The sequence below is a fragment of the Dryas octopetala genome, chromosome 2, assembly GCF_963921425.1.
Source record: "Dryas octopetala chromosome 2, drDryOcto1.1, whole genome shotgun sequence".
Classification (NCBI taxonomy): Eukaryota; Viridiplantae; Streptophyta; class Magnoliopsida; order Rosales; family Rosaceae; genus Dryas; species Dryas octopetala.
Window position 1 is genome coordinate 16,089,173 of NC_141367.1, and position 19,686 is coordinate 16,108,858.

Below are 19,686 nucleotides of genomic sequence, written 5' to 3' on the forward strand. Positions count from 1 at the left end.
GATAACTAAGTTAACAACCACCTCTCCATTCTCCCTTCTGATCCTTTCTTCTTCTTGGACACAAATGGAGATGAGCTCATTCAAACTCCATTTGTCTTTCTGAGTGTTATAAGTAGTCCTCAGTTGTCCATACTGATTTGGCAGTGAGTTCAATGCCATATGAACCAGAAAGGGATCAGAAATTGCAATTTCCAGGACTTTGAGCTTAGAGGCAATGTCTATAAGCTTCATAATGTGCTCACGCACACTCCCCTGTCCATCATATTTAGTAGATGTTAAAGCAGTCATCAAATTCCCAGTTTCTGCTTTTTCAGATTCCTTAAATTTTTCACCAACAGCTTTTAGGAAATCCTTGGCATTTTCACAAGTATCTATCCCTCCTCTAACAGTATCAGTCATGGCTTTTCTCATAATGAGTAGAGCCATTCTATTAGATTTTTCCCACTTCTCCATCTTTACTTTCTCTTCAGCTGTACTCTCGGGAGTGATTGGCTTGGGCTTATCCTCTTTCAAAGCTAGATCATACTCAGATAACCCTAGGTAAATCTCTATGTCTTGTTTCCATTTCTTAAAGTTGGAACCAGTGAGGGTTTCTATCTGAGCAAAATTGGAATTAACTGGAAAACATGCAAAAAACAAGTGTCTAAGAAACTGATATTGCAGAAAATATTCATACTTACATAAAAGAAAAAAAAAAAAAAAAACAACATACTGTTTATGCAATATCAAGCAACACTTTTGAGCAAGATAACTTGATATGTCCTTTATTCATTCCTTATCATATTACCAGATTACAAGAAAAAACAATTTCTAAGTAGTTCCTACACCTTTGGGCAAGAAAGCAACCGCTAAGAGTATCTTCATGTTTTAACCAATCTGTAACATGCTAGTATCAATCCTGAAAGAATAGATCCTTTGGGAAATAAATTCTGTAATTAATTTGATACTACAAGCTTGATCATGTAAACCGTAATCCCTAGAAACTTTTAATCAAGTCATATTACTTTGGTAATATTATTAAACATTGGTTTCTGGATTAAGATCAAAGAAAACCTTAAGTAATTGTTCTGGTATGCAAAACATAATATGGCAGCGGATTATAACCATTAATACTTGATTGCTTTAGCATGTTTATATATATAAATAAATATGCCAACACACATAAGCAGCTAAAATCCCAGAACCGTGAAATACAACATCATACATGACATCGGCATATAATCATAGCAGCATATATATATATCTCAACCATCCTCAATGGTGGGGCAGCATGCTTAAACTGAAAAATAAACCTATGTGCATCCCCACGTATGCTCTAAGAAGAGAAAAAGAAAACGAAAACTTACCTGGTGCAGAGAGCTCCTGCAGCACCAGTTAACCAAAAATATTTACAGAACCAAAATCGAATCCAAATTGCAATGATATACAAATTGATTGAATATCAAAGAGATAGAGAATAATAATCGATTTCTATAAATTATTGCAGTGAAAATCCTAGCAACCTAACAATCCAATTCTGTTTTCCCCTAATCTTTCTTTTCTCTGATGTATCAAACAAAAAACGTGTCTTTTGTTTTAGGACTCCTTAAGTTGGGCTTTACTTTATGGGTCATAAAAAATTGGGCCTTCTCAAAGAACTTAAAAACCTGGTACTTAAAGAAGAAAACAGATACAAAATTTTTCATGCTTTTGTTTCTTGTTAAGCAAAAACATCAACTAGGAAATCGTTTTTTTGATTCTTAAACATGTATGTGATGCTCTGATACCAAATGTAAACTATATATATATAAAGACATCCAGTTATATACTTGAGACATACATGTATAAGAACACAAAAACATCACTACCTGCAAGTCCAAACTTACCATTAGATGAGGAAGACATGGTGGAATCAACAAGCTAGCCTTCTACTCTCTCTACAACTTGAAGCAATTGATTCTATGGGGCTCAATATTCTGCAGTATGTATAAGAGCAGGGACTAGCTCTATTTATAGAGGTTGTCTCGGCAAGTCCTTCCCATAGTAGACTTTGTGCCGAGATACAATCCTGCTCCTCTAAGGTTAAGAGTCCTAGTTCATATCTAAGTGAAGTCCTAAAACTTCTATAAGTCCTTCATCCCTTAAAACTTATTAACATAGCTGTTATATGGGGTGAATCCGGATAGACCATGGAGAGCTCAATTCCTTTGTTCTTAGACATGATGAGTTGTTTTGTTTCCTAAGTAAATTAGGATTGTCCATAAATAATTCTTACACTAAATGCAGCTGATTCACGCATATATGCATTGGATATGGTGATCGATCATCCAAAATCATAAGTATGGATGGGATTTGCTTAAAGCATGTTCATAGTGATCGAGTTGCTTAGCCACTATTTAGCTCTCAAGGTTCACCAATATTAGTGAGAGAATCTGATTGATTAAAGAAAAATTTGATTAATTGAACGTTAGAGTAGAGGAAATATATAAACAAGAAAGAAAATGATTTTATAGAAGAAACAAAAGGATGAAGTAAATTTCTATAATGTTACAAAGTAATTAGTGGTAATTTTGGTAATTGAATTGATAAAACATTTTTTTAGACAAAACTCCATTTTGTAAGTTCCGTTTTATATTTAATCTTTTTTGTTGTTGAATAAGATTTCCACCTTTTTTTTGAATTTGCCATATCGGATTCTTTTCTTTCTGTAGAAAGTCTATTTTGTGGATGCCTATTTTGCCCTTCAAGTTGACAAAATGTAAATTTTAATTTTGGTCAATTAATGCCTTGTTTAAGCAATTTGTATTTATCATTTTGGTAATTAAATAATTGTCTATTAATCTATGATTTTCAAAATTAAATTTGTCCTTTTCAATCTTCATTTAAATTTCAAATAATCGATGTCATATGTTTTTTCAAATTTGTTGTCAGTTGAGAATCCATACGCTTTTCACTAGTTGTAGGCAAGTCTTACATACAAGTAAGTAAACTGAATTTAATGAATAAAAAAAAAAAAGCTTCTAGACTCTTCTCATGGAAAAATTATTGGGTATAACCGATACACCGACACGTGGTATAACCAATCAAATATATAAGGGTATTATTAGACGGTATATTTATATTAGTAGGGTATAGATTAATAACATCCACCCATATTATAACACGTTAGATTGGTTATACCACTTGCCGGTATATCGGTTACATATATATAATCATTTCTCATTTTCACGTGTTGGCATTCGTTTTTCAAAATTCAGTCATGCTTTGTGGTTTAGCTGCCATTTGTGTTGGCATCCAGATGTTTTTCACTAGTTGCGTACACGTTTGACATACAGGTAAATAACGTTCTTTGATCTTCTTCTTCTTCAACATCAAGCCCTCTATGATTGTGATTATTCTTTTTCTTATGCTTTACACTTTTTCTTCTTCTGATTTTTCAATTTTTTTTTTCAACATGATCTAAAGGACTCTTCTTTTTCTTCTTCTATATATATTGGCCTGAGTTAGAGGTGACGATACTTTGGTTTATACACTTCATTAGGAGGTTTGATTTTGGGAAATTTGAGTATGAATTTTAGATGGTTGTGTTAGCTAACGTTGTTTAGGTGCTATGGATCTCTTCTTCTTCTCCCTCATTTTTCTACCTAAGTAAGAGGTAATGAAACCTATGGTAATAAACCCCTTGATGAAATGATATTGAAATAACTAAAAAGAAAAAAGAAAGTGCAGGATGACTTTTTAGGAGTGTCAATCACCACGTCATGCCTGATTGGTGATCGACTACCTTATGTGGCTTGACCCGACCACTTCGTCATATATAATTCCTGTGTGGTCCTTCTAACCCTTTGAAACAGTTTGATCATAAAAGTTCACATTGAGTCGATCCAACCACTCACTAGACCCGTTCATATATCCATGTGTGAACACACTTGGATATGTACCTTATGAATAATTGAAGTGCATCTGGTCTAGAGCTCGCATGGTTTGACACAATGAGGCAGGTGATTGGATTAAAGGTAGGTGTGGGGTTAATCCCATCACCATGTCACTAATCTAGGGCTTTGGGGGCTACTTTTGGCGAAGACAATACCTTAAGCACAACCCTAAGCATAAGCATGCTTCCATAAAATGCACCTTGTTTAGTGAGAGCAAGGGAAAGTCATGCAAGTCAATATACCACTTTGCCTCATTTTTTCTATAAATAACACTCTCTCAATGCACAAAATAAGCAACTCTTATGCACTACACCCCTGCTAATTTATCTTAGTAACTTCCTATTAATTTTATTTAAACTTGATCATATTAAATATAGGATATCACATTCTCTACCTAGTAGAATTGTGCTACGTGTCCATAAAGAGCCGATCTAAAGGGATAAAACATGCCTTTGCACTCTCAGTGGGAAAGTTGAGAATCTCGGATGCGAGTTCTAAATGCGTATATATTAGTGCCTAGAACGACACTATTTGTGAATGAAGACTCTTTGATTGCAAGGCAGAGGAGGTATCCTTTAATGGGCTACTAGGTAGGCCATTGAAAAGATTATCACGCATTCATGTGTTCACCTTCGAGCTCCCGAAGACCTATTATAAGACTGGCCTCAATGCTAAAGCCAATGTTAGGCTGGTAGACCTACGACTCAAATGGGCCAGCAAACTCGTTATTTAACAAGCCGGCCTGCAGGCTCAAATGAGTCTCAATGTGGTCTTTAAACTAAATTTTGTATCAAAATTGTCTACAAAATGTCATTCGTGCCCTATTTTGGTTAAACCATCAACACCGCTGGTTTTTCGTCTAATTTTGCGATGTTCATGCATGTGGCTCACTTTCAAGGGTAAAAATGTCTAATCACTTCAAGCTTACCTTCACTAGCATGTTACCCACCCCTTTCAATGTTCCTCCTGCCAAATTGCCATACCATTCCTATCGAAGCTCCATTTTTCTCTTATTTAACCCATGAACAACCGTAGATGGACTACCAAACCAAAACTAATCCAAATCTACCATCAAGATTTGCAACCAAGTCCTACAACCAAGATCCGAGATGGACCCTACTGAACAAGCACACTACTTGTACTTAAGAAACACACACTTGTACCCAAAACCCATTTACACTTCTTGCATTCAAATATTCTCAAACCAATCTCATTTCACTCCCTTTGATCTGTTAGTTTGAAGTGATTAGACATTTTTACTCTTGAAAGTTAGCCCACGTGCACGACACATATCCAAAATAGATGGAAAACTAGACAAATATCTGGTTTTGGGACAATTATTGGAGAAGAGAAAAATTTGGACACGACTGACATTTTTTCAACAATTCTGATACAAAATTTAGATTGAGGACCATATTGAAACTTGATAAAAACTTTATGACCCATTGTTGCAATAAGCCTATATTCTAAAATGGACCCACAAAGTGACGTGACAATTATCGAGTTGTGATTTTGTGAGCAAGAAGAGGAATTTTTTCATTGGCTTATTATCAATTTTGCCCCCTGAATTATGATTCCATTCCTAATGTGCCCATTTACTTTTTAATTCTATCAATTTACCACCTAACAGTTACAATGTTATTCTAATGTACCCCTTCGGCTCAATTCCGTCATAACTTCCGTTAACCTTACTGACGTGGCAGGGCATATTGGTCATTTTGACCTCTCTAGACCACTCAGCACCACTCATTTTGGCACATAGATCCAAAAGTGGAACCCACCCCTCAAGTTCTTCTTCTCTCTTATTTCTTTTTTTTCTTCTGCAATTCCCACCCCACCCCACCCCAACCTAGCCCCTCTCGGCCCCGTCGCACCTCCCCCCCAACCCAATCTCCCAGCCCCGTCACACCCCCCTCCCACCCAACCCCGTCGCACCCACCCACCCAGCCCCACTGTCGCACCCACCCACCAACTCTCTCGTCCACTGCCACAACTTCACCGTCACCCCAACCTAGCCCCTCTCGGCCCCGTTGCACCTCCCCCCCAACCCAATCTCCCAGCCCCGTCACACCCCCCTCCCACCCAACCCCGTAGCACCCAGCCCCACTGTCGCACCCACCCACCAACTCTCTCGTCCACCACCACAACTTCACCATCACCTTCATCATCCCCTCCGACGGCCACCCACCAATTTGCAGATCTAGAGAGAGGGGAAAATAGAGAGAGAGAGAGAGAGAGAGAGAGAGAGAGAGAGAGAGAGGGGGGATGGGGGTCATTGGCCAGGAATGGTGGTGGGGCCGGTGCAGGTGGGTGATCGGGAGGAGAGGGTGGTGGGGTGAGTTTCTGATCGGGAGGGTTTAGGGAGGTGGGGGTGGCCTGGGCACGGGTTGGGGAGGGGAGGGGATGGTGGGTTTGGTTTTTTTTTTTTTTATTATTATTATTTTTTCTTTCTAAATATTAGAGTTTAAAATTTTTTTTTTTTTGTTTTAAATTTTAAGTTTTGAATTAAATTAAAGGGGTGGGTCCCACTTTTTATGTTTATGTAGCCAAGTAGGCGCCACGTCAACAAAACTAACGGAAATTATGACGGAAGGGGTACATTAGAATAACGTTGTAACTGTTAGGTGGTAAATTGATAACATTAAAAAGTAAGGGGGCACATTAGGAATGGAATCATAGTTCAGGGGGCAAAATTGATAATAAGCCTTTTTCATTTGATGATCATATAATGTGACCTACATTTCAGAACATACATATAGGTGCCACTAGGGCTGGGTGGGTTTACCCGAAAAACTGACGAACCGACATAAACCGATGGTTGGTTTACCGACGAATGAAGTCTGCTAGTTGTCCAAAGGAGTCGGTGTCGATTCGGTAGGTGAACTGACATCCTGGTTCGCGGAAAGGGTTTGGCTCACCTAAACTAGCAGTTTACCGTTACCAAATCGATATATATATTTATTTAGTTTATTCTTAATCCTATAAAAAAACTGTAAACACCATTTCGATCACATTCTATCATCTTTCTCAGTCTGTCTTCTCTCTTTACTCTCTTCTCTTTCTTCGCGAACTCAGCTTACCTCTCAGCTCTCTCTTCTCTTAGACCACCACAACCAGACGCTACCACCACCACATTCCTCTCATCTCAGCCTCCTCTATTCTCCTTCTTCTCTATATTTTCTCGCTTTTCTCTTCGATCTCTTAGATCTCTTCTTCAATCTCCCTCAATCTCTTTTCTCTTTGAGTCTCTGTCCATCTCAGACCACCATAACCAGACACCACCACCACCAGAGGTAAGACAACCCTAAACCCAATTGATTGGATTAAGAAGTTGGGGTTTCAAATTTTAGGGTTTTCAAAATTGGGGCTTTTAGGGTTTCAAATCAATTAAATTCATAATCAAAGACCCTGATCATGAATTGAATTGAATTGATTCTAGGTTTTCCAAAATTTAGGGTTTTTCAAATGAGGTTTAATTCAATTCAATTCGATTACAATTCTATGCAAATATGTTGATTCTAAATGTGTTCTCAATTTAACATTTGCATGCTTCTATTGTAGGGTGCTGCTTGCTTGCTGATTGGTTGTTGATTGGTTGTTGAACCAGGTATGTTTGTCATTCTTTTTCAATTATAGTATATGTATGTATGCATATGTATATGTGAATGCGAGATTTTAGGGTTGTGATTGCTTGCTGCCAATCGATTGTATAGTCTTTAGTAATATGTTTTATATATATATGTATATGAAATTATGAATGCATGCTTTCACTTCAGTTTAATAGTTAGTGCTTAGTATCAGTAATGTGTATTTTGAGAATGTACTTGAGAATGTGTATTCTAAGAATGTAACTGGTGATTGCTTGCTTCAATTTAATGTAACTTGAGAATGTACTTGTTGTGATGTTGTCTAAGTAATGTGTATTCTGTTTTGTTTGTAAACTAGGAGTCTATGATGGAGTCTATCCAATCAAACACTATGAATGCACCTAGCTTAACCTCACCTGAAAACCAAACACAACCTGAAAATAATGAACCTTCACCCCAACCTGAAAATAATGAATCTCAAATACAACCTGGGGAAGATGAACAAGCAGAGTCTGAACCTAGGTCAACTAAGAAGGGTAGGCAGTCTGATGTGTGGCAATTTGTCACTAAAGTGTAAAAAAAAAAATGAGAAAGGGGTTATGTATCATTGGGCTATTTGCAAAACTTGCAAACACGAAATGCCAGCCCATCCCAAGACTAATAGGACTATTGAGATTAAGACACATATAGAGAAAATGTGTGAACAATCCATGTTATAAGGGTACTATTAGAGGCCAATCCACCATTACACAAGAGACAATAGGGGCTTCATTGGTTCCCCATACATTTAACCAAAAAAGGCATGAAGAAAAGGTTGTTAGGTGGGTTATAAGGGATGAAATCCCTTTTAGGGTGGTTGAGGGAGCATGGTTTAGGGATATGATCTTGACTTGTGTCCTAAGTTTAGGATACCATATAGGAAGAAGGTAGCTGCAGGAGTTGTAGATTTGTATAATGTGGAGAAGGCTACGATTATGAATGTGATAGGTGACCAAAGGGTAAGTATCACAACTGATACTTGAACCTCTGTCCAAAACATCAATTACATGGTGGTCACTGCCCATTTTATGGACAGTGATTGGAAGTTGCATAAAATGATAATCAACTTCACAAAGATCACAAATCACAAGGGTGAGGACAAAGTCCTTTAGCATTACGGTGTTGATAATGCTACTGCAAATGATGGGGCTGTTGAGTACATGAGCAAGAGGCTGAAGAAGATGAATACCTTGTTGTTTAATGACATGTACTTGCATATGAGTTGTGTTTGTCATATCCTCAATTTAATTGTTAAGGATGGGTTGAAGGAGATGTTTGGGTCAATTGAGGCAATTAGCAATTGTGTGAAGTATATTCACTCTTCTCCTCAATGATTAGACAAGTTTAGAGAATATGTTGTCCTTCTGAAGAAGGGGGCAATGTCCAATGTGCCAATGAATGTTGCAACTAGGTGGAATTCCACTTACAAGATGTTGGACAGTGCATCAAATTACAAAGTGGTGTTTAGTAGGATGACAGAGGAATATAGGCCATTTATGAACTATTTCAGTGAGAAAGAGAGGGATGGAACATTAAGGGTGGGGCCTCCAATTGATGAGGATTGGGAGAAGGAAAATGCTTTTGTGCATTTTTTTAAAAAAAATTATGACAGTACCTTGTTGCTTAGTGCAACCAAAACATGTATATCCCATTTGATTTTTGTCACATTAAGTGAGTTGAAAATTGAGATTATGGAAAAAAAAAAAAAAACAAGATTCTAGTAATCTGGTGTTGCAAAAGGTGGCAGATTCAATGATGACAAAGTTTAACAAGTATTGGGGGGCTTTGAGACTGTGAACAAGCCAGTATATGTCTCACATGTGTTAAACCCTAAATACAAGCTTCAAGCCATTAAAACTGTATATGAGGAACTTGGGGCAGATTTCGAAAAGATCTCACATATTGTTGGTGAGATAAAAAGTTGTTTGATGAATTTGTATAATGCATACAAAGGAGCAGAGAACATTGTCCCTCCAAGTTCCTCAAATCTGGTAATACTAGAAACTGGACTTTCAAGACTTGAGTTGAAGCTGAAAAGAAAAAGAATGGTGAAAGAAGCAGTAGAGATAAACAATAAAGTGGATAAGTATTTAAGTGATCCCTTTGAGACTTTAGAACACCAGAGTTTTGATGTCTTAGGATGGTGGAAGATTAATCAATCTTGGTATCCAATTCTTTCAAAGGTTTCCAATGATCTCTTCTCAATCCCAAGTTCAACAATGGCTAGTGAAAATGCATTTAGCTTTGGTAGGAGAATTGTGGATCCTTTTAGAGCTTCTTTAACTCCCAAAACAATAGAGGCATTAGTGTGTACTAGTGATTGGCTTAGAACAGAAGAATTTAATTTCTACAACGAACCAATAGATGAGGAAGTTGAATTCTACAAGGAACTTGAAGAACTTGAATTTGGTAATAATTTAAACTTGCTGCCTTTATGTTTGAACTTGACTTTGTTTGTTGCCTTGCTAATCAAGTAATAATTTTTGTATTTTTTGCAGTGGTGGCTACTTCACAACTGTCCACAAGTGAAGTACCTCCTTCAACAAGAGATTAAAGACTGCTCAAAGGTCAGTGATTGGCATGGGGTCAATACTGTTGCGCAACAAGAGATTGAAGGCTGCTTACTTTGATTCCTCACTTTGTTGTTGAATTGCTGGGGTCATTACAAGTTACAACTTGCAATGACTTATTATGTATGCTTATATATATATATATATTTTTTTTTTTTCTTTCTCTAGTTGGGTTGTAAATTTGTACTACATTTGAAATCTTATACTTTAAGTTTCACATTTTTATTTTTATTTTTCAATTTGGGTTGTAATTGTAATTAGGTTTTAAGTTAAAAATTTAACAATTCGACATTTGAACATTTCTATTTTCTATCATGAACATAAAGTTAAGTAATTAGGTATAATGCATGGTTGCCAATTTTTACAACCTTACCAATTTTTTACAACCTTGCCAATTTGACATTTGAACATTTTTTAATTAGCCCATAATCTAGTTTTGGGCTATCAAAATTGGGCCAAAAAGTGGCCTAATATCAATGTCGGTCAAGACCCATACCGATCCAAACCAACCGATTGTAAGTTGATCGTCTTTGACGGTGCCAAAATCGATTTGAAATTTGCCCAAATTGACAAGTGTCAGCTGGTGGACGGTCTGTTGTATAGGTGCCACATACATATTTTGCCAAGGAAGTCACCCCTAACTGTCGCATACCAAATTTTTGTAGCGATGAAGGGTACAATAACCTAGATCCCGGTACAGACCATACCAAGAATGTCTGAGGTGGGCAGGAACTAAAATTCAGGTAAGTTTGGTTTGGGTTACGTCATGGGGTGCGTGAGCTGTTTTATAGTAGTTGGACGGAATTGCCCCTAGAAACCATTGATTTGGCTCAGAATTCAAGGGAGTCACTGTCAGCGTGCCAATGTGGCAGACAGAGGGCTCGCCAAACCATGTTGATTGCGTTTCTTGGTTTGCCTCGTGATTTCCTTGGATTTCTGTCTAGGGACATTTCCAGAAACAAACAATGGTTTCAATTTTTGGGATGACATCATTTTCTTCAATCGGAATCATTTGTTGAGTTCACTAACAATTACATCAAGACAAAAAAAAAGAGGTTTGGAGGATAATCTGTACATTAGATGCACTTACATGTCTTGTTTTTTTTGGCCACTCACTTACATTTCTTTTAAATAAACATAAAAATCGGAATAAAACACGATTATATTTAAGTCTTTAGCTAAAAATAATTTTAATAAATTAAAGTACATCTCTTGACATAAATTTTTGTAGTTCCAACCCAGGATAGCATTTTTTTCTTTATATTTAGTCCTTTGACTAGTGTCTGACAAAGTAAGTTTTTATTTGGTTTTTTAACTTGATATGTTAGTCTGTTCAAAAAATGATATATATTGTCTTTTTAAAATGTCATTTCGGCTATCCATTGAGGTTTTTTTTTTTCGAATTCTGAATTTAGAGAGAATAGCAAGGGAGAGAGTAGGAGTTTGGTATTTTCCCCCTCCCTTCCCCATGTATTGTTATCTCCTGTGTTTTGCTTTTTTTTTTTTTTTTTTTTTTTTCCATCTTAGTAAGGGGATTGAACTTGAAATTTTTACCAAAATCTAACAAAATGAAAATAAATACTACTAGGAAAAGAACTAGTTGGTCTTATTCACACAATATAAGAATTTAATGTAACAATAATGAATATTTGTGGATACCATGTTGTGAGCAATTTTGATTTTTTTCTTTTTTTTAGAAACAATCATACCAAACACAAATGATGTGTGTTAAAAACTTATTCCTTAATTTTTAATATAAATTCTCTTAAAAATATAAGAAATATGAGTATACATAAGTATGAGAATAATGAGCCATTAGCTTACAAAATACTTATTTTATTTAAATTAAAATATTGCAATTCAATGGTTCATCATTCTCATATATGCTTATATAGGCTTACATTTCTCTTACTTATAAGACAATTCCTCCAATTTTTAATCACGGTAAGTTTCTAAAACAAGAATGTATTTTCTTAGTATATTATACACTCTGATGCTAAGCTTGATGTACAAAAAATAAGTGCGGACTGTAGCTGTAATAATCAAGACTATTTGGCTATTTGCTCATACATTTGAATCCCATATTCGAATTATCCTTCCTTAGCATCATTTGATAGAAGAAAAATGGTAAAGAAAAGTAAAAAAAAATTGTTACAACTTAATTTTTCTTTTTATGTAAGTTCTTTCTTAATTTAATTGGGAAACTTAAAGTTTAGTCCATTTTATAAGTTTTTCTTAGACTAAGATCGGTAGTAATTTAGAATTTTTGATTAAATCTTTTTATTTTTCTTTTTTGACAGTTTTATGTTAGATTTTAACTCCAAGAAAGTTTCTTATAAATTTTAAAATATTTTCAGCCTTCATTTAAAAATTATTTTTTAAAAAAATTTAATTCTAATTATCTCTATAATTAATCTACTCAGAACTTTTTGAAGTAAAAACAATATAGTGGAGTCGTTGGGTCACTTTCTGAATGCTTGGACGGTGACACCCTGACAGTGGATAATGAAGAAGTTGAAAATGGTAACATGTGAGGGTAGTTGAAAAGGCTATTTTCGTCTTGATCCTAAAGATTAGACCCCTTTCTCTCGGGCAATCAAGTACAAATAATTAATAAGTATCTTATCCTCACAGTTCAGTTGACCTAATAAAAAAATCTTACACAATCTATTAACAAGAAAAAATTATTAATAAGTATCTTAATAGTTAATACATGTTTGGTTGAGTATAGAATAGTGATGGACACTTGACACATCTATGTTTGGTGCTCTTTTCCATTTCTAGCATGCCAAACGCGGTTAGCACCAAACTAAATAAGCCTCCACCGCATGAAATAAGATTTTTAGATACAAAATAATAAATATAATATCTGGCATAATGGTGTTTCCCAATTACTACAAAGTTTTAATTTGTTTCTCTTTAATGGGTTTGCTTTGGGACTATGCCAAGTATGTTTATGAGAGGATGACACTTGTTCGGGTTCATTGTACTATGAATTTGAGAATTTATCTATTAAGGTGCTGTTTGGTTAGGTGGGAGGGAATTAAATCAATTTTATGTTTGCCTCATATTTGGTGTTTTTTTTTTTTAAGAAAAACTTACAAACAAGATACATATTTTGAAGATTGTTTCATTTTAGGACATTAATTTTGCTTTGTGTTAATGAAGGACATATACTTTCATTTTGTGTCAATTAAGGACCATGTTTTTTTTAGTTTTTATCTCAACTTTGATCTGATGTTGGACCCATTAAAACTTCACGAAATTCCGATAAATTATATTGGGTTTAAAGATATGCATATTTTCTTTACAACCATATAAAGATCACCCAAATCGGATCTCTACAACTCTAGATAATCAGCCCCAAAGTAGGGTACCCGAAACTGTCCGATTTTCCAAATTTTTTCCCAGAGGTCTAATAGGACAGTTTCGGGTACCTTACTTTTGGGCCAATTATCTGGAGTTGTAGATGTTCGATTTGAGTGATCTTTATATGGTTGTAAAGAGAAGATGCATATATTTAAACCAAATATAACTTTTCTAGATTTGGTGGAGTTTTGATGGATTTAATGTCGGGCCAAAATTGAGAAAAAACAGGATCCTTAATTGGCACAAAATAAAAGTATGTGTCTTTCATTAACACAAATCAAAATTAATATTCTGAAATGAAATAACCATTAAAATAGGTGTCCTGTTTGTAAATTTTTTTACTTTTTTTTTTTTTTTTGCACACAAGAATGCTATCGATATCATTGCCATTCCACGAAAATAATGAAATGGGTATTACCATATAAACTTGTAAGAATGCCCATTCCAATTTTCTATCAATCCAGTTGACTTAGATCAATATAGGGGATGTGTTAAAGGGGATTAAAGGTATGAAACTAAACTATTTTAGATTAGCCTCGTGTTTGGCTCTTCCTTGAACTAGATAGCTAATCCAATTTAAATCAAAACACGAGAATTATATAGTCCTATTTTAATTGGTTTAAATATGTGGGTTTAAACAGGACTAAGAGTATGTTTAATAATGCTTGTAGACGGTTTAAAAATGCTTTTAGATAATTAAAAGCGAAATTAAGGGTTTGGGGGGAGGGTTGGGTTTTGAGTAAGATTACATGGGATGAGAAATAAGCATGGTGAAGAACCCTTGTAGTAGCTTGTTTCTATTATCTCTTATAAATTTTATTTGCGATTGAAGACAACATCTGTGAGGTACAGGGGTAATCCAAATGAGGAATCAGTGTAGGCTCATAATTGTCTCTTTTGAATTGTCCTAATGGTCTAATTTTTTTTCTTTGAATATTTTTTTTTAGTATGTGAGCAATAATATACTTGATAAACATTTCATTGAGGGATCTTTTAAATAAGCTTATTTAAGGGATCTCTTGTGAGGTTTATTCCACATGATGTTTTGATGATTGAAACCGTCTATTTCTTTTGTCTCATTTAAAGGATCATCATTGCAAAAATTTAGGTTAATCGAAAACCATTTGATCATTGATTAAACGATCACAATTTCATGTGTTTATTGAAAATATTATATTCGTATTTATTTCTAATTTGTCGAATGTTTTGTAAGGATGATTTTTGAATATAGACTTAAAAAATCGATGGTTTGGATAGTTGAAATACTATATAGAGTGGGTCCAATGAGAGATCCCTTAAATAAAACAATTTGAGGGATCTCTTAATGAAAGATGCCTGTATATATATAAGTCCTAAACTTAAAAAAGGGATTTCTTATGGAGCCCACTCCACATTGTATTTCAATGATCCAAACTATTTATTTTGTAGATCTCTATTATAAGATTATCTATACAAAAAATTAGACAAATCGGAAACCATTAAGATATTTAATTTTGATCAAATAAATAGACGAACAAAATGTTTTTGATAAACACTTGAAATGACCACTATTTAAACAACGGTCAAGTCAAATGATCATTATTTAATCAACGGTTAAATGGTTTTCGATTTACTTAATTTTTGCAAGGACAATCCTTCAATGGAAACAAAAAAATTAGATGGTTCCGATCATCAAAATTTAATGTGGAGTGGACCCCACAAGAGATCCCTTAAATAAATAAGTGATTCTTTAAATAGGATCTCTTGTGGGGCCCAGTTCATATTGTATTTTTATGATCGGAATGGTCTATTTTTTTAGTTTCCATTGAATGATCATCCTTGCAAAAAATTAGATTTATTGGAAACCATTTGATCGTTGATTAAACAGTCACCATTTCAAGTGTTTATCGAAAATATTATGTTCGTCTATTTATTTGATTAAAGTTTGATAACTTAATGGTTTTCAATTTATTTAATTTTTTGCAAAGATGATTTTTGAATATAGACCTAAAAAATAGACAGTTCGGATGGTTGAAATACTATATGGAATGAGCCCTATGAAAGATCCCTTAACTAAAATTATTTGAAAAATCTCTCAATAGAAGAGGCCTATATATATAAGATATTTCTTACTTTGGGCCTGAAAGCAAGGGAGCAACAAAACAGCCCGCCCTTCTACCGAAAAAGAAAAAGAAAAAGCAACAAAACATATTCTCCCAAGTTTGGCAATATATCAATGGATTGGACATATAATGGTACATGGCCAGGCCCAGAATGTGTCCCTAAGGGCTTTCTAGCCCATTTGAAACTAGCAAAGAAGGAGTTGGGTCTAGTTTGGGTTTAGTCCTGAGGACCCAAAGTCGCCCACTTTGAGAGCTCCTCCATATCTGTACACTTGCTGTTGCATACTCCAAATTCCTCTGAACCATATACAGGAGGTACAATTATTTGGTGCCCGGTGATGGCTATACTGGTGCATGTGGCAGCTTGAATGCTTGTAACAAAATTTAACATGACACATTCATACACAAGTGTCAAGATTTAAAATCATACTTGCCACCTAGCTATTCAAAAGCCTTGAATGATGTTCAGTTGTTAAACACATATAATGTCACATATCCACTCTCTCTAGTTTTATGCAGAAACCATAATTCAAAGACATGGAGAAATCAACCATAGCTGCCTTAGCCTCGCTCCTCTGTGTTTCCCATCTTCAATATTTGGAGCTGCTTTCATTGGCTACTCCATCTGACCATGGTATATACATATAACCCTCTCACATATTAAATGTTCCTTGTAATTAATATTCTACACAGCTAGCTGCCTAGTTTTAAATTATTTAGAAGATTAAAAGTGTTGTACATTGTATTCATTGCAGATTTTAGTTACATGACATCAGTGTACAATGCCACTGATCTATCTCCAGACCAAGAATATGACTGCATAGTGATTGGAGGGGGCACAGCAGGGTGCCCTTTGGCTGCAACTTTGTCACAAAAATACTCAAGTCCTTGTCCTTGAAAGGGGCAATGTCCCAAAAGCATACCCAAATGTCCTCCTCCAAAAGGGCTTCCATGCTAATCTTATGCAAGCAGATGATGATGGTGATACACCTGCCCAAAGGTTTACTTCAGAAGAGGGTATCCCAAATGCTAGAGGCAGAGTCCTGGGTGGGACAAGCATGATCAATTCCGGGTTCTACTCCAGAGCTGAAGAGGAGTTCTTTCAGAAATCAGGGGTTGATTGGGAAATGGATATGGTATGAGGAGGCATATCAGTGGATTGAAAATTCAGTGGTGTTCCATCCTGATTTGGAAGTTTGGCAATCTGTGGTGAAAGAAGGTCTTTTGGATGCTGGTGTTGGTCCAGACAATGGGTTTAGTTTAAATCATGTGCTGGGAACCAAAGTTGGGGGATCCATCTTTGATGAAATGGGAAGGAGACATGGGGCTGTGGAATTGCTTAACAAGGGAGAGCCTAAGAACTTGTGAATTGCAGTTCATGCCACAGCAGAGAGAATCATCTTCTATTCCGACGCATCAAGTACGTTACGAAATTGCTGCATGGAACGCATTTTTGTACCACATTATCTACCATATTATCACATTGCTTGTAAAATGGGTCTAATGTATTTTTTAAAATGTGGTACATAATTGGTACATGAATGTGGTCAAAATAGTTTTATTGTTGACTAAGGATGACAATTTGGGTTTATATCACTTTATACATTACATGGTGAATTACATTAGTAACTTAGTACCACATAGAGCTCCTATAATATATCATCATCAAATGATATGCTTATAAGTGTATATATATTAAGCTATATTATAACATGATAATGACTATGTAGATTGAAGATAATTATAGAAATTAATGACGGATTTTAGTTTTTTTGGTAATTTCTAAAGAAACCCTAATGTAGCTGTCAAAGTTGAAACCCTCTCTTAGAGTGGAGAGTCCTAAAATTTTTATCCCATGAATTTTAATTATATATGTGTTGTAGATTCAAAACATGATAAAAAAATTTAGGATGCATTAGATTATAGGGCTCGACCACAAAAAATGTTGGTCAAAATGACAACTGACTTAACCACTTAAGTTCGAGGCAAAAAAAAATTTCCGAGCACTCGGCAATTGCATTTGCGAAAATTGCTGCATTTGCAAAATTTGTGCAGATGCATATAAAAAAATGCAAATGTAACTCAAAAAATACAGATGCAACTCAAAAAATGTAGATGCACCTCAATATATAAATGCACCTGCCAAGCGCTCGGTGGTCTAATTTACGCTCCTTGATGCGCTTTACGCATAGAGATTTTTCTTTAGGCCAAGTTTGTATATCAATGTCCTTACCAAATTTATTAGTTTACTAACAAATTTATATGTTTCATGTGAGACTCTGTTGAAAGGAGCCATACCTTTAATTTTCACGTACTTAGGGCCCCAAAATCTCAAGCACGCCCCTGAGCATCTCTTTCAACCATTATTGTACGCCAGAAACCCATGATTCTTATTAGTTGCAGATCCAATATAACAATATCTGCATTAATTGCTCACTAATTAAGGCAAAGCAACTTGGAGTCCTTGGGGACACGAAATGAAACAAAGAAAGAAGGTTCCAAGGAAAATTAAAGAGTGAGATGCCAAACAATTTAGGCACTGACCTTATCTCTATGCGCCTAAATTGTAGGTATACATTGATGTGGGAGAACGACTTGGAGGAGTACGTCCTTGAGTTTTTAGACCCCTCCTTAGCCTTTATATAAGTCGTTGAAGAGATGCACAAAATATATCAACTCCATTGTGCGTAAGGATCAGTTCTTGGCAATAGAAAACCAATCCAACTGTTTTGGTACCACTAGGTAAATATGCTTCTAAAGATACAATTTTCTCCTTTTCATATGACTTTCTTTTGTGAGCATTATACTATCTAAGTGTATGTTTACTTATCTGTAATCGGAATGGAAGAATGAGAGTAATTCTCATTCATGTGTTTACTTACATTTGGGAGTCATTCTCATTCTGATTCTCTTGTTTACTTACATATATTGTGGTGCCCACATGAAATAAGGAATTGCATTCCTTCTCTTGGAGGAATTGAATTCCATAGGGGGGTCCAGATTAGAGAAGAGGGAATGGGAATAGAATTTTTTATGCCAAAACTACCTTCACCCTTATTTTTTTAAAATACAAAATTGCCCTCAACCATAAATAATTTAAATTTTTTTCTTCACCATAAATAAAAGTATGATTTTTATTTTTATTTTTTGCAAAATATTTGAGGTAAACTTTATTTTTAGGCATTTTAAAAATTGTGAGTATTATAAAACATATTTAATTTTGTATAAGGACATTTTAGTAATCAAACTGGTTTTGATTTTGATTCCTACAAATAAGTAAACACGTGTATGAAAATTATGTTGTTTCTTATTCCAATTCCTGGTAGTTAGTAAACACGTTAAATGTCTGACTCCGATTCCTGCTCACTTCGATTACTCCTCACTCCGACTTTAATTTATGCTCATTCCGATTACGGGTAAGTAAACATGCCCTAAGTGAAGGCAATCTTGGCCTTAAGCTCATGATATGGTGGTCAGGAAGTTCTCTTGAATCTCCCACAATAAGGTTTGAGCTTAATTTTTTAAACCCAATTATATATATTGATGGAAAGATACTCATATCTCTATTGCATGTTCAACTAATTTATTGACTCATCAATATAGTCACTTCCAGCGTTTGGATGAGAAAGTACGTTTTAAAGTGCTAGGCAGTGTCAAAATAACATAATTTTAAACGATGAGATTGAAAGTTATAGAATTTATAAAAATTTTGTGGTAGTGGTGTTTTGGTGTGGATATAGTGGCAATGGTGGTGACAATTACGATGGTAGTAATGGAATGGTTGTGGTGGGTGTGGGTGTTTTTTTATTATTTTTTTCTAATTTAATTATCTTAGAATATATTATGAAAATTACACATATTTACATGAGAAAATTTTTCATTCAGGATACATACTTTGGAGTCAATTTTATTTTAGGACACATGTTTGAGTTTGTGTTGATGTAGGATACATATTTACAGTTTGTGTTTTTGTGGGAAAAACTGTCACCTCCGTCGAAAATTCCTTAAAAAATAGACCATGTGTTACGCACATGACTTATACCGTAAAACATAGACCATGTGCCACGCACATGACTTATTTTCATGGGGCAAAATTGACAATTCA

At 35.1% G+C, this 19,686-nt stretch overlaps 1 protein-coding gene across 1 annotated transcript; it reads left to right on the plus strand.

Moving 5' to 3' along the window:
* Positions 1–16,118: 16,118 nt before the first annotated feature.
* Positions 16,119–16,949, plus strand: LOC147293463 ((R)-mandelonitrile lyase 1-like). Its single transcript, XM_086231075.1, has 3 exons — positions 16,119–16,215; positions 16,337–16,465; positions 16,666–16,949. Exons 1-3 carry the CDS (start codon positions 16,119–16,121, stop codon positions 16,947–16,949), a joined length of 510 nt encoding a protein of 169 aa, XP_086087201.1.
* The last annotated feature ends 2,737 nt before the right edge of the window (positions 16,950–19,686 follow it).

Coding starts and splice junctions, on each gene's coding strand:
- LOC147293463 (XM_086231075.1), top strand. CDS start 16,119: ATGGAGAAATCAACCATAGCTGCCTTAGCCTCGCTCCTCTGTGTTTCC. Junction 16,216..16,336: donor GGCTACTCCATCTGACCATG/GTATATACATAT, acceptor TATTCATTGCAG/ATTTTAGTTACATGACATCA. Junction 16,466..16,665: donor TTTGTCACAAAAATACTCAA/GTCCTTGTCCTT, acceptor GTTCTACTCCAG/AGCTGAAGAGGAGTTCTTTC.